The 16,281-nt window shown below is 39.7% G+C and overlaps 1 protein-coding gene across 8 annotated transcripts in view; it reads left to right on the top strand.

Moving 5' to 3' along the window:
• The window catches only part of diaph2 (diaphanous-related formin 2), a 395,960-nt gene that overhangs the window by 95,284 nt on the left and 284,395 nt on the right, over nt 1-16,281 (top strand). For all 8 annotated transcript variants that reach the window (XM_072664160.1, XM_072664155.1, XM_072664157.1 and 5 more), the window contains 6 exons: nt 7,270-7,344; nt 7,438-7,507; nt 8,143-8,279; nt 10,396-10,504; nt 13,397-13,507; nt 14,631-14,743. In XM_072664160.1, coding sequence (XP_072520261.1) covers nt 7,270-7,344; nt 7,438-7,507; nt 8,143-8,279; nt 10,396-10,504; nt 13,397-13,507; nt 14,631-14,743 — 615 coding nt within the window. The remainder of the gene's footprint in view (nt 1-7,269; nt 7,345-7,437; nt 7,508-8,142; nt 8,280-10,395; nt 10,505-13,396; nt 13,508-14,630; nt 14,744-16,281) is intronic.

Below are 16,281 nucleotides of genomic sequence, written 5' to 3'. Positions count from 1 at the left end.
TTTGTAGGCCAAATGATAGCAATCCTGCTCTCTCTGTTTTATTCGTTTTGACAGTATGTATGTATGTATATCTATTTATCTATCTTTCTTCACCTTTATGAAATTGTGATGCTCTACTTTGTTAGTTAGATATTCTGTGGTATTGGGGGTGTGAGAAAAAAGTCTGGACAATTTTATATGATTTTGATAAGAAAGGCTTCTGTAGTGGTGAGCACTTGCAGCCCTTGGTTTGTATGTGTGTGTGGGGTAGCACAGTCATCAGAATATGAAGTGATCACATATTTTACCCATATCACCAGCTACCTGCTTTTGGCATAAGGAATGAGTGAGGAAACAGCAGATATTGACACTTTTGGATGAAATATTCATAATTCCTGGTGTATTAGGTTAAAGACCTTTCTAGCTGCATGGTTCAGGTCAGCTTCCTTGTAAAGACTATATTATTTTACAGAGAGTGATACTGTGATTCATGGTTATCAACTTGAAAAGGAGCTGGAGTGCAGAGGAGGGATCCATAGATCCCTTTCCTGTTGTAATAAATTATCCTTTCTGAATTTACATCTGCTGTAGATGTTGCATACCTACTATGGCATTTTGTGCCATTTAACGTAGCAGTCATCCATCACTCTGAGGGGGTCCTAGCAGCTTCTTCATGACTTTCTCTACTGAGCCAAGGAGCCTTGGTGCTGTCTTTGAGAAAATAGAGGAAGTGTTTTGTGCTCTGTGGGGAGTCATTTGAGTGTGTCTAGGTAGTGTAGTGATTTGACACACTCAAATTGGCAAGGGCTAGAGTCCTTATCCTGCAGTCCTCTTGGTTTAATCCTGATTTTCTTTTTATGTTCCTGCATGTGCATGCACCTGTTTGCTGTGTTCAGCTATTTTTGACATTACAGCCTCCACCCCCTCAACCTCCAATTCCAAAAGAAAGCAGAGCTGGCATTGATGTGGTTTCATGTGCAATCATTGCAGTCACCTTCGGAATCCTACTGGAATCCAAATGTCATTAGAGGGAAATGGTGGCTGTTTGAATGGAGCACACTGCTTGTCTTTTGAGGAGAGCAGCAATCACATCATAGGCTGCTGACACCAGGAATATTGTCCTCAGAGCATGTCATAGGCTTTAGCCCCTGTCCAGCTCTCATAAATGCAATGTCATGGTTGCCTTTGTTGCTTTTCTGTGATCAGGGATAGTATGGCTTGCCTGTCAATCATGCACCCTGTTGCTGTTCAATTTGCAGTTAGCCATTTATTTTCATACTGCCTGAATGCCGTTACTAGCCTGCTTTCCATGTAATAAACATTGCTTTTGTTCCAGTTATTCATCTGGTGTGAGGAATTGTAGAAGGAGAAACATGATTGCCTTGTTATGAACATAACAGAAATCCGAGTCGAAAGGAAGCTAAATTACTTGATATCAAGACACATACTTGAAACATTAGTCACTTCATCCCCATGAAAACTGCTGAGAAAAGCCTCTCTTCTACTTCTTTTGGATTAAAGTGTGATGAATTAAATTCAATTGGTATGCATGTCACATTGTTTATTGTGGCCCCAACTTTGTTGATTTATAAATGATTATCTTATAAGTTTTAATCTAATTTTAATTACAAAACTACAGAAGGCTTACTCAGTAATAGGTTCACATAAAATGGCTCCCTTAACCACAGTTTGTGTCAGTCCTCATTTACATATTTACAAAAGTTAAAACTGGTGGTGGTTGTTCAGACATACTGTTGTATTGCAGACCTTCCTTAAGCATGTGTGAAAAGATTACGTGTGTCCTGATCAAGGTTTTATACCCCCCAATCTTGAGTCTCTTAATGGTGACTGTTGGCTGATACTGCAAATAAATACTGTATTATATACTTTTTCTTTAAATTACTGTATATAAATACTGCATGTACAGTATACTGTATAAATACTGTATACTGTTGGCCGATACTATAGATAAAACAGCCCCACAACTTGGGTAAGATGTTTAATACACAATAGTAGACACCAGTAAAATCACTATAAAAAAAAAAGTAAATAAATAAATATATCATGTCATGAGCATCAAAAGAGCTTCTGCTGCAATGTGTAGTCAGTGAATAAATGCTCTGATGCTCAGTTGTGGGTTGTAATGTTGAGAGCAATTTGTCGCTAAGAGCAGAGGGCCTCAAGTGGAATAGAGCAGCAGTGAATAGGCCACAGGCAGCCGAATGGGACAGTCCATGGCTTAGCCCTAATACAATTTGAAAGGCATTGCTCTCATTGAGTGCACTCAATGACACAACACTTCAGAGCTTGTCCAAATACAATAACAAAGTCTGCCTAAGTAGTCAGCGGTGGACGAGAGACAAGGTCAGAGTATTAGATCAGCAGGTAGTGTGAGAACCTTCGGTTAGAGAAAAAAAAACCCCAGAAAATCACATTGTCTGATTTTTAAAGAATTTATTTGCAAAAAATGGTGGAAAATAAGTATTTGGTCAATAACAAAAGTTCATCTCAATACTTTGTTATATATTCTTTGTTGGCAATGACAGAGGTCAAACTTTTTCTGTAAGTCTTCACAAGGTTGGCACACACCGTTGCTGGTATGTTGGCCCATTCCTCCATGCAGATCTTCTATAGAGCATGATGTTTTGGGGCTGTCGGCGGGCAACACTTTGAACTCCCTCCAAAGGTTTTCTATGGGGTTGAGATCTGGAGACTGGCTAGGCCACCCCAGGACCTTGAAATGCTTCTTACGAAGCCACTCCTTTGTTGCCCTGGCAGTGTGCTTGGGATCATTGTCATGCTGAAAGACCCAGCCACGTTTCATCTTCAATGCCCTTGCTGATGGAAGGAGGTATGCACTCAAAATCTCACAGTACATGGCCCCATTCATTCTTTCATGTACACGGACCAGTCATCCTAGTCCCTTTGTAGAGAAACAGCCCCAAAGCATGATGTTGCCACCCCCATGCTTCACAGTTGGTATGGTGTTCTTTGGATGCAACTCAGCATTCACTCTCCTCCAAACACAACGACACATCCAAATGCTCTCTAGCAAACTCTCTGCAAGATCTGAGTCCGTGGCGGCGTAGTGTGTTACTGAAGGTAGCCTTTGTAACGTTGGTCCTAGCTTTCTGCAGGTCATTCACTAGGTCCCCCCGTGTGGTTCTGGGATTTTTGCTCACCGTTCTTGTGATCATTTTGACCCCACAGGCTGAGATCTTGCGTGGAGCCCCTAATCGAGGGAGATTAGCAGTGGTCTTGTAGGTCTTCCATTTTCTGATTATTGCTCCCACAGTAGATTTCTTCACACCAAGCTGCTTGCCTATTGCAGATTCAGTCTTCCCAGCCTGGTGCAGGTCTACAATTTTGTTTTTGGTTTCCTTCGACAGCTCTTTGGTCTTCACCATAGTGGAGTGTGACTGTTTGAGGTTGTGGGCAGGTGTCTTTTATACTGTTAACGAGTTCAAACAGGTGCCATTAATACAGGTATGATGAGTGGAGGACAGAGAAGCCTCTTAAAGAAGTTGTTACAGGTCTGTGACAGCCAGAAATCTTGCTTGTTTGTAGGTGTCCAAATACTTATTTTCCACCATTATTTGCAAATAAATTCTTTAAAAATCAGACAATGTGATTTTCAGAATTTTTTCCCTCATTTTGTCTCTCATAGTTGAGGTCTACCTATGATGTCAATTACAGGCCTCTTTTATTTTTTAAATGGGAGAACTTGCACAATTGGTGACTGACTAAATACTTTTTTCCACACTATATATATATATATATATATATATATATATATATATATATATATATATATATATATATATATATATATATATATATATATATATACACACACACACTCTCATGTGGTTTTAACTTAGCAAATGGCCATCTTACTCCTTTGTCTCACCTTTTGTTACCCTTTGTCTGCCGGCTTGAAGTGGTCACTCTCACCTTTCAAATAATTAAATAGAAATAAATAATTTTTCAAATAACCCTCAAAAGGTGACAAGAGTGGTCATACCGATAATCATCTGTGGTGTGATAACCATTAACCCCCCCCTAATGTTGATACTCCAAGTGCCCTCACCTTCATCCCCCTTTTACCTCTCCTTAACTAACCTCCTCTTCATCAACCTTGAAAATCTCAAAGAGATGAAAATCTCAGTCTATAGATGCACAAAGCTGGTAGAGGCATACCGCAAAAGACTTGCAGCTGTAATTGCAGCCAAAGGTGCCATGTAAGACTTTACTAAATCGAAAAAAAGTAATGTGTTCAAGGGGTATGAATACTTTTTGTGTGTATATATATATATATATATATATATAGTGAATGCAATCTTTGTTCAGTATGAATCTGCATGTTTATTACACAACACTTTTGGCTGCTATGGTTGATTTGCTTGATAATGAGTTCATATCACTTCATTAGCTAAATGGTTGGGTGATCTTAATTGAAGCAACACTTTATCTCCTGTATGCTGTGCTGGGCTGTGATGCAGAAAATATACTGGAACGCTATTGTTTAGCAAAGACCAGGCCACCATGCATGAATCTGTTTTTATAGTGTTCTGCATAAATACAGTGTAAATGCTACAAACGTGCAGAATTACTGTACATTAAAAGACAATAAATAGATCATGAATATTGAATATATGATTATATATGATATAAATATATGATTATCTCCATCAATAAGTCTAAATAAAAACCATGGGTGCATGGCATGAGCTGATCTGGTGATGCATGAATTTTACTCCATTACAATGGGCAGAGAGAGAGAGATCGATGAAAAGGACTGAGGTGGCTGGCCTTTATTACTGTACACAGAAAGAGACATAGGCAGGCAGACCGACAAGCTGAATGGACACTTGTTAACCTGATGAGTCTGCAGCATGTGTCAGCTTTTGGCTCTAATCAAAACAAACTGATCTGTCCCATTTCTCAGCTGTGGAGCGATAGTCACACTTTGAGAGTGATAAAAGCCTGTGAAAAAAAACACCAGGAAGGTGTCTGTAGCTTTGTCAGATCCCTGTCGTCAGTTTTACCTACAACAAGGTTCTCCCCCTGTCGTTTTTCGTCTTGCCTAAGAATCGAGTGGAGACACATCTGCTTTCAGAATGGCAATTATGTCACCTTCAGGTGTAACTTCACAACACTTTAAAGCTAGGCTAAGGTCTCTGTCTCTTCTCCTCATGTTAAATGTCTTTTGGATGTGCCTGTGTCTATTGACGACCAGGCTGCGATGGTGCTGAGGTGAGATCAGCTTATCTAAAACTTCATCCAAGGTCCTTGTGTTGAAATTTTAGGCTCATCTCTCAACCAATACCTTTAGATCTGCAGTAGTCACTGAACGGAGCCTGATTTGCTGGATTTAGTCAATTATGTCTCCTCAGTCAATGCCCCCCACTCCTCCCTCTCTCCCTTTTTCTTCATCCTCTCTGTCAGTGTCACTCTCATGTTCTATCTTCCTCTCACTCAGCTGTCTAATATTGCTCATTTGCTCCTGCCACTTCCACACTCGCTTTGCAGTAGTATACATAACAGGCTGATTGCGCTGTGCAGAAAGAGATTGCTTTCGAAGATCTCATTTTAGTTATCAGCTAACTGTGTTTGCATGCAACGGGGCTGTGATGAGAGCAAAATACGAAACATTAAACTGTAAGCTTGTTGTAAACAGACAGTTATAAATTTTGAACACTTATGTTTTGTTTTATTAACAAAACGGGCCATTTTAATGTACTGTACAGCAAATAACCCTAATAAGTTACAAACTGGGTTTGGTTAGCTGGTAATACATTTTGAGTAATGGCACTGTGAGCCTTGGAGTGTTTATAATTCTGTGCTAATTTCATTGTAAAACTGTGAAAAAGCACACTTTACCCCCTTGCACAGCCCCAGGCATTCACATGCTGGCCCTAATTGAGGGTCTTCTGTGACTGAACTCGTCAGTACAAATGACTTTAATATGCATGTGATTATTGTGCACAATCATTGTTCGAGGAAAAGAATAAATCATTATAAGTCTTATGGGTCTATAATGCAACAAATTGGTCAATGTATTTTGCTTTATTGCCAGTGTAGCGCTAAGACAACGTGAAGTTAATGATATAATTTGAGTGCGATCACAGAGCTGGGCTCCTCCTCTTTTCTGACTCTCTCAATGCTCATTCTCTTAATGACGGATCATTTATCTTCTCCAGATACATGGTGGTTTGTAGGCAATTATTTAGGTTGTTATGGACCTTGCTTTAACTTCTTGCTAGAGTGTATGGCTTATACATGCTGCTTAAAGGGAGCTCACATGTCACACAAAACCAAAGATTGCTCTTAAATGTTCACATTGTCTGTACTTAATTTATGATACGGTATTCTGTAGAAGAGGATCAAGTTCCATGACTGTTAACTATTGAGGGACCATCAAACATTGAATCCTCTTTTGGACACTCATAACCGATTACTGATTGACAACTAGTTTCTGTTTTTGATTATTGAATTGAAGAGTGGTCACAAACACTCAAACCCTGTGTTCATTAGTAAAATATCCTCTCTGTTCAGCCCAGGAGGCATAATCAGGAGAAGCAACGAAGAGTACTGTGTGAAATGGAGGAATGCTGTGAGGAATCATTATACTAAAGGGTTGGGGGATCGTTGAGATCGTTGAGACTCTGCATAGAGGGGCATTTCTAAAACATATGTAAAGACTAACTATTGTTATTGCGTAAATGATGGTGAGGTTCTTCAGAGAGCTTAATTTAGGAACCCTTCAGGGCCCCCAAGGGAAAGGAGTGTGCCGTCTGAAAATACTAAATTTCTGGAGGTGAAAAAAATAGAATGCCCAAGATAACTTTTCTTTGCAGGGTCTGCCTGAAAGAATAATGTTGTTGTGATATTCAACTTTTCTCAAAGTTTCTGCGTCTTGTCCTCTCTGGCAGGTTTTCCATGTCGCTATATATATATATATATATATATATATATATATATATATATATATATATATATATATATATGGGAAAATTATTTTTGTGTTTATAACAAACATAATGGGATCAGATCATGAAAGATATCACTGTGGAAGGCCACATCACAGTTTATATTGCTGTATGTGTCTTCCAGAACTGTTCCACATGATCACTTGGGGTGGCTTTGATATAGAGAAACATGCCAAGCATCATTGTGTAACAAAAGCCAATGAAAATGTTTGTCTGATTCCTTCTGTTCAAGACATGTCCATTATTAAGTGTATTCTGATTGTATTCTTTGCTTTTTGTTCCTGTTACTGTTTTTCAGCTGGGTGAATAACTTTGGACATGAGGGTCTTGGACTGCTTTTGGATGCCTTGGAGAGGTTACTTGACAAAAAACAGTAAGTTTGTTGAGTCTCATATTCAGACTCTTAAGCAATTTCCATTGTGCAAAACAATTTCATTCACACACGTGTTTATCACTGTCTTTCCAGACAAGAGAACATCGACAAAAAGAACCAACACAAACTCATCCAGTGCCTCAAAGCCTTCATGAACAATAAGGTGTGTTAACGATTTGATGGTTCCAACTAAATTCATATTTAGCAGCCTCGCCCTTGTCAAAGTGTCAAACTATTTCTGTGCAGAAGTGTTGCGAGAGAAGAGACATGTTTAACCACTTAAAAAATCATTTCAGCTGCGCTTTACACATCTCTGAGAGTACAGAGCTCAGTGAGATTGAAACCCCCCCCCCCCCCCCCTTTACTAACACAGTCTTAAATGGTTCACTGGTGTCAGGTGCACACAAGCCCTTTAAGTTTATGGCCTAATTCATTATTTTACCTAACACTTTCCTCTGTGCTTGTGCAGAGTATAATTTTACAGCCTGGCTGGATTTCCACTGGTGAAAAATGGTATGCTTGCTGAACACATCGTGTTGTGAATCGCAGCACTTTACGGCTTGAAAGAAAGATAAAGATGCAAAGTTATGATTATTTGTCCCCACAGTCCTGTCCTCAATTGATTTAATTTGTCTTAAATCCTTTTTCTACTGGCCTAATTGGTTCTTCTTTAAGAGAACAAAGGCTAAATTTGTCCTTACACTAGGGGATCCCAGTATTTACTTAAAGCTAAAGTAAAAATTCCTTGCAAAATGTCCATTTTCTAATGATGTGATCAAATCTGTTGACAATTTTCAGTATGGCCTGCAAAGAATACTTGGGGATGAGAGAAGCCTGCTTCTTCTGGCAAGGGCTATTGATCCCAAACAACCAAATATGATGACGGAAATTGTGAAGATCCTGTCAGCTGTCTGTATCATTGGAGAGGAGAATATGTAAGTTTTTTTTCATTGAAGATGTTTGTCATACCATGTACATACCAATACCAATTTCTTACTTTTTTATACCTTTATGGTTTAGTGTATAATAATAGTATAGGAACAACCAGAAGAACTGTGAAATACTGTATACTATGATACTGTAAAGCCATGATATTTTCTGTAACTGTTATCATATGAAAATCCGATACAGTTGCAACCCTATACTGTCAATAATCCAAGGACATATTATAATCTAGCAACATTATCATGGTTACAGCAACAGATATTTGTTAATAATGTGGAAACTCAAATTTACTCAGTCTTGACCGTGAATTTTCCGAAATATTCCTAAATACTATTTTTTATTTATTTATTTTTTATAATACACATTGATATAATAGCCTAGCCATAACATCCCATTTTGCTGCAGTGAGTTTCTCTTGGCGAAAGAAAAAATAGTTTATAATCAGATTAAATAAATATATTTGTAGACAACCTGTCAGAAACCCTGCACAATGCATTTTGTGCTCTCATATTGCATTTGTGAGGGAGCTTTGAGATGTGTCTGAGTCTGTCAGTTAGCATGTTCTTATTTAGCTGTTTGGGTTGTGTAATGTATTTAAGTGCTCAGTGTTGTTGGCCATGAACACACAGCCAGGCTGACAGATTATAAATTGAATCCAAGGGAGCTCTTTTTTTATGGCGTCTGCCACAGTGCTGTTCTGGAATAACAATGGCAGTCAGAGCAGCACTTCAAAGAAAGTCTGCATTTAGTGATAGAAAAATAAACAAACCCACTGAATGTAAGGGAAGTAAAAGAACCAGAGTGTGCATAGCATATATGCCTAGCCAAATGCCAGCGACTGAACAAAGTGCTGCCCTATGGGCTAAATGAATGAAGTAATTCAGTCCTAAATATGAAAGATGAAAGCAAATAGCCACCAGTTAGCCCTATGTCATTTGCATAGTACTAATTACTTTGGTCAAATTATTTAATAAAAATTTGATGTTCCCATACAGACATGCATGCACAGCGTAAAATTGCAAGTTAAGCTAGTAAAATGCGTATGAGTAGATTTGTCTTGATTTATGTGATATGTGTTTTGTCTGGTGTTCAGTTCAGTGGCAGAACAGGAAAATGCTGATGCCTCAGTTTGCAGTGAACAACACCCCCCAAAACGCCATGTAACGGTGCTGGCTCATATTCAGCTCCGTGACATCAAAGACGAGCATGAGGAGTCAAGCAGGTGTAGCTTATTCTGAAGCGCTGTTTGAACTAGCATGAAAGACGTTGCGCAGCCTGCTCCTGACTACAACTTAATCACCCGGATCACAAAACAGGGGATCTTGCACTTAGCTGTTCGACAAAACTTCTTCTCCGCAGTTTTATCTGTGACAAGTCGAAGTGAAGTGAAGTGAGCTATGGGAGGATGCTTGCTTTGCTCAGTGATGTCTATAGAACATGTCTCTTTTGGCTCTGCATGTACACACACACACACACACAATGCCCGCATCTAGCCATTACAGCACTACCACAGCCTTTAGATACGCTGTCAATTATTTGTGTTGGTTTTCACCCAATGTAGGTCACGCTTATTTGATCAGGGCTTCACAGGCTGTCCGTTTTTTAGGGTTACAAGAAAGACATACTCAAAGTCAGTGTAGTAAGATGGCCAGCAGAAAAGTTTCTGATTGAGCCCTGTAGACTGTGTCAAACTTACTACCCTTTCTTGTGTCTCTGTTTAATGCATATAAAAGGATTGAAAAAAAAATTGTTTGTCGTCCCTTAAATGGGCAATTTTTATGTCGGGGCTGATTGTATCAGTGCTCCAGTAACTATATGGCTTAGAAGCAGTCATACATTCTCTGCTCCTCTCTTCACACTATAATCCTCCCATATCACTTTATACTTGTTTTAGAAAAATAAGGCCCATCAGAATTTCATTCAGTATTAGTGATTGTACTGACCATAAATGCATCAATTGTGCACCGAAGTACTGTGAAAACATTCTGAATGACCAGGGCTTAGACGAGCAGGTCAGCTTGGCTGAAAGCAAATGTCCTGCCCATGTCCTGACAAAAGAGGCTTGTTGACTTCAACACACTGTGATATCTTCTCCTTTTCTCTTAGTCTGGATAAGATCCTGGCAGCCATGACCATTGCAGCCGAGAGGAATAATAAAGAGAGATTTGCTTCGATAGTGGAGGGCCTGGAGAACCACGAGGCCCAGCAACTTCAGGTCAGCTCTTTGCTCTCTGCCATATTCCTGCATTATAAAAACACACCCTCATGCTTTTGGTGATGTTCTACATTTTTTTTTGTTTTGTTTTGCAAAACAATGCCATTGGGTTGTGCTGGTAATTCAGTAATTTTGTAGTTAAGAATATCACTAAAATGGCCAACCATAAACACAAGCCCTCTTTATCTTTGGATATGGTGCACAACACTCAGATATTTTGTGTTGTGTTTGAAAGCTAGCTAGATATGCTCCAAGTAGCTCTAAATAATGTTAAATAGCCTGTTGGAATGTTGGATTAGCATAGCTAGCTACTTTTAGACTACTTCAGACTGCATTCACTTTAAAAACAATACATCCATAAACCATTTGATAAATTTGTGGCCGGACATGCTGATGCTTATACTTAATTAGAGGCAGCTAAATCTATGAGAAAACTAAGCATCAGAACTCTAGGCAAAGAAAAGTGGAAGAGGAAAGAAAAACTTAGCGAGAGAGATGTTGACTTGATTTTTTTTAACCAGCTTTATCATTTTTTTTTTTCTGTGTACTCTGCCTCTGCAGTGTTCTCTCAGAGGAAAGGAAGTGAAAGGGCAATGATGCAGTTCTGCACCTGAATTTATCATTCCCCCCCTTCTCTCCTTTCTCCATTTTTTTTAATGCTCATGTTGATCTGTGACCAAACCTTAGCAAGCACGATGTGTGCATTTGTCGAACGAGCTCCTAATCTGAGAATTGCTGGTGTAGAGCACAGGAGGGAGAGATAAAAAGAAGGAGAACGAAGCACACCAGCCAGAGTGTGGGGAGGAGAAACCCTTTGATTGCATGCCTTGTTTTTCCTTCTCAGAAAAATGGCTTGTTAATGAAAAGAACCACTGCTAATTGTAAAGTATATTTAAATACCTTGCTGATGCAGGGGGTTTAGAGAAATTTAAGACTTTAAAACCTGCAATGGGCTGAGAAGCCTGGCATTTTTAATGTGATTAAAATGTGTTTTGGCATGGTTTAGGCTTTGCTTCTTCTCGGCGATGAGAGCGCACAAACTTTTAACTGTCCCGGCAGTGCCTTTTTTAATTACTTCACTGGAAGCATCCTCCAGTGCAGTGTTTTCAGATGATGCATGAGCAGCTCATCAGTGCACCCTCAGGTCAGAAAAGAACAAAAAAAAAACTCTTCTAACCCCACTCCTATCCATTCTTGCATGGAAAACAAACAGTGAGGGGTGTGTGTGTGTGTGTGCATTCATGCATCTGTGTGCCACTCATGATATGATGCGCATGCTCGCCTGCAGGAAGGCTTTGAGAAGAATCTACACTCGCTCAATGGGCCTCAAATCCTTCAAATGAAATAATGACTGCAAGTTGACAGCGAGGGAAGAGAAGGCAGAAAGTTTAGATAAATGCAGGGGGGGAAAGTTTTTTTTTTTTTTTTTTTTTTTTGGAGGGGGGGGCAAGCAGCATATCTCTCTGGTGGGCTCTGTTCAGGCTTCATTGCTCTTCTCTTGCCCCTGGGCTTGTGGGGCTTTGAGAGAGGGGGAGCGGGTGCCTGCTGCTGCTGGCTCATGAAGGTAACGGCAGCTCCTGTGCCTGCAAGTCCAGTTTTAGCACAGTGGTGTCCAACAGTCTGGTCGCATATGTCTGGTAAAGAGGGGCCATTAGCACTGACATGTCCCTTGGAAACAACAGCCTGCTCTTACTGGTGGAATCCAAAGACAAAGCCCTTTAGCCACATTGTTCAGGAGCAAAGAGTTAGAAAAAGAGAGTCCATGTATGAGTCAGTGAGATGAGTGACTTAGTCAGGATTGAAGATGCCGGAAAGTTCTTGAGGAAATGAGCAACTCACTGAGTGGGTGAGTGAGTGAATGACAGAGTAATAGAATGAGTCAATGATTTGAGTAATAAAGTCAATAAGTGAATGAGTGAATGATACTTTAATGATTCCTCCGTTTCTGTTTTTTCTTTTATTTAGCCTGATATGGTAGCCATCCACATACTAGTCAGCTCTGCACAAAAAGGATATTTAGTAAGGTTGTGGGCCACAGATTAGGCAATATTGAAGCATGTTTCCTTAAGCATGCTATTAAAATGCAGCCATAGAGTAGGTATAGAAGAAGGGAAGAAGCAGGGACAGACAAAGCAAACTAAAACAACAAAACTGAGTCCACAGAGATTGCTCTTTATCCAGATGGCTGTTATTCCCCACAGCAGTGTGAATCCCCTCTAGCAATGTCCAATCTCCATCCTGTTCTTCCCAGGGTGTTCTTGAATCGGCTTTCGTATGTGCCTGCTTTTTACCTTTTTACCGCAGTGATGATACAGAGACGAGATGAATGTTAGGGGCTGCAGAATTCCCCAGGGCTTGTCAATAAAATGTGTGACCCAACACAAATGACCCAGCACAGATTTATAACGACTACTTCTCACATGCCGATCAGCAATCTTTTGTTTTGTCATCGATTTACTCACATTAAGTGCATTCCAGCTCGTACTGACTGACTCCCTGGAGCCGCCTTACAGCCTGTTAAGACCCATCAGCACTTCTCCCTGCCCACTGCCCTGATCGGATAAATCAGTTAAAAATGCACATCTGTTCAGCCAGCCCTTATCCACCACCCCTTGCTGTACAAGCTCTGCAAGACACTTTTCCACTCACCTATGTATTCTTTCATCTCTTTCATGTCGTTTTTCTCTCCTCCACTTCTCCTTAATCCCTTCATATGCCTCACTAGCTTGGTGTTAAATTGTATCCTGTTTTATTTAAAGCATTGACTGTTTTATATGGTATGTAAACGTAGCGGTTTATTGTTCATCACCAGCAGTGTTTTAAACCCTAAATCAGTGTGTGTATTTGTTTAAATGTTTTTATATTTGTATGTGGCATTTGCTTTCAACACAGACGGCCTGCATGCAGCTGATCAATGCCCTGGTCACCTCCCCAGATGATTTGGACTTTAGGATACATTTACGAAATGAGTTTCTGCGCTGTGGCCTGAAAAAGATCTTACCGGTGAGTTATCTTGACATGTGATATGTGAAATGTCCTCCTGTTGTCTTACAACAGATTTTAAATGATTTCATCACAGACTGATAGAGCTTGTATTGTGATACCACCTCATATGTTTTTACACTGGCAAAAAGCTGTGTATGTGGCCTGAATTTCTGTCCCTACTCTTCAGCGTCCTATTTAGACACAGTGACAAATGACGCACACTGTTGCTCACAGCTCTTTGTCATAAAGAGTTGCTCACCTCTATCATTATAAATCAGAGCTGAGATCTGCATACTATTCTTCAGCACCACAGCCAGACCCCCACATCACCCACTATCTCATTTGTGTGGGCATTTCCTCATTGTTAATAAGTCATTTTGACTGCTCCCCTTATTATTGCTGCTATTATTATAATTATCTCTATCTCAGCCCCCACATATGATTGAGTTTATTGTAAATTATGAATAATGTATTTGAAAGTTTAATAGGACAATTAAATATGACATGGTTCTCTAATTGTGAATAATGAGTTTCCAGGTTCTAGTGTCCTTAAAATAGCAACAGGGAAGGGAAAAGAAAATGACACATTGAATTCTCAAAATTCAATGGAGAGAGGAGTCGAAATGAAAACACATTTTTTTAAGGGGTGTGTGTGTGTGTGTGCCCGAGTTAGGTCTGGCTCCCTGCTGTGGCATTGCACGCTTTGTCCCTCTCTGATTCGCCGTTTCCCTAAGACAGATGGCATGCCTAAAGTGCAGCCATGTGATTGATAGCTGCAGAAATTGGGTTACGTTTGGCTTTTCACAGTATGTAAACTCCACTAGCAATGATTCACACTGCAGGTGTAAAGTTAGTTTCTTTTTCTCTCCCTCTCTCTTCCTCTCACTAATATATAACACACATTAGTAAATAAGATGTGGTGTGGCATTATTAGTATTACAAACAAGTGATCATGTGTTTCCTCTTTAATCAGAAACCTGGCTTTTTTGGATTTCATTGTATTCACAATACAGCACTCAATTCTGATCCAAGTGACGACAAACAAGAAGGAGGCGTGTGAATACATGTATTAAGTATCGATAACCTCCTGTAGTAGTTTCTTGTCGCGTCTAACTGGAATATCTCTTTTCTGTAATGACAGGAGCTGAAGGAGACAGAGGAGTTGGATATTCAGCTGAAGGTGTTCAATGAGAATAAGGAGGAGGATTCTATTGAGCTGTCTCACCGGCTGGATGACATCCGTGCAGAAATGGAATATCCTTGATCACAGGCGCCTCTCTTGCAAGATCAGCCACAGTGAGCAGCTACAGAGTGTATCACACTAGTCTCAGCCAGCTTTACAGGTCTAAAGCCAGGACCCCCAGTTCATTTGAAGGGGATTTGAGAAGCTGTTTTTGCAATTCTGGGCCAGGTTCTTTCCATACCTCATGGCAAACAAACCATTCTCACCTCTACACGCTGATGTTTCAGATCATATTTGGCACATTTCAAAGCATTGCTCTATAGCTCATTTCTTTTCTGTCTCATTTCTGTATCAGTACATTTGGATGTTGGGTTATGAATTTTTACAGTGTTTAGTTATTTTGGGTATTTACAAATATTCACATACTAATAATAAATAAATTATCAGTATAGATAGCAAATGTAATTTTTTTATGTTTACTCGACTGTGGCACCCTCCACAACTATTGGCACCCATCCTTAAGATGTCCTCTTAGGCTATTAAATTACGTTATATTGGCCATGTTATCTTGCTGAAGGCCACCAGATTTTGATTTAAAATGTCCTGGAGTTCATGATGCCATGTATCTTAACAAGGTTTCCAGGGCCTTTGGAAGAGAAACCACAGCATTACTGATCCTCCCCATACTTCACAGTGGGCATGAGGTGCTTTTCAGCATACTCATCTTTTGTGTTATTTCAGACCCACTTAGAGTGTTTTTTGCCAAAAATCTTGGTGTCATCTGACCAAAGCACACACTCCCAGTTGACGTCCCAGTTCCGCCTAGCAAACTTTTTTATGCTTGTTAGTGAGAAAAGGCTTTTTCTGTGCATGCCTCTCAAACAGCTTGCTGGCTGCTAATATTTCATGCAATTCTCTAACAGTGAGCTTTGGAGAACTTTTTACTTCTCTTATCATTCTCCTCACACTGCGTGGTGACAAGATGAACTGGCGTCCTTGTCCAGGCTTGTTTGCCACTGTTTCAGTTGTTTTAAACTTCTTGATGATTCCTTTGACTGTAGATATGGGCAGGTGCAGACGAGTGGCTATTTTCTTGTAGCCATTTTCTGACTTATGAAGGTCGACACACATCTGCCTTACTTAAATGGTGTGTTCTCTTTCCCATGTTGAAGAGTGGATAAGAAAAATATGCCATATGTCATCATATTTATACACCAGGGAAAAAGGAAGTGATGAATTACTAATTAAAGGTTCCTAGATACACTGATAAACATTATAAACTACTGTAGGAATTACAGAAATGCTTCAATTACAATTTACATTCTTAGTCAGAGTTAAAGGTTACATTTTTTCGGTGTGAGATTATGCTTCTGCAATAAGAATTAATTTAAGACTTTTAACACATCTTAACCAGGGGTGCCAAAATGGTGGAGGGCACTATATGTATAGATCCATATAGAGAGTGAGAGTTATAGCAGATCTGTGTTTATTTATACAATATGGAAAACATACTAGGATTGCAGTTAGATTGCTACATAATTGAGATGCAACTAATATGTAAAAAAGTAGTGCAATGTCTGGGTTTGTGCATGTGGTTTTCTGATAGAAC

This window comes from Salminus brasiliensis, chromosome 19 (assembly GCF_030463535.1).
Source record: "Salminus brasiliensis chromosome 19, fSalBra1.hap2, whole genome shotgun sequence".
Lineage (NCBI taxonomy): Eukaryota > Metazoa > Chordata > Actinopteri > Characiformes > Bryconidae > Salminus > Salminus brasiliensis.
This window is presented reverse-complemented; position numbering and strand designations above follow the sequence as displayed.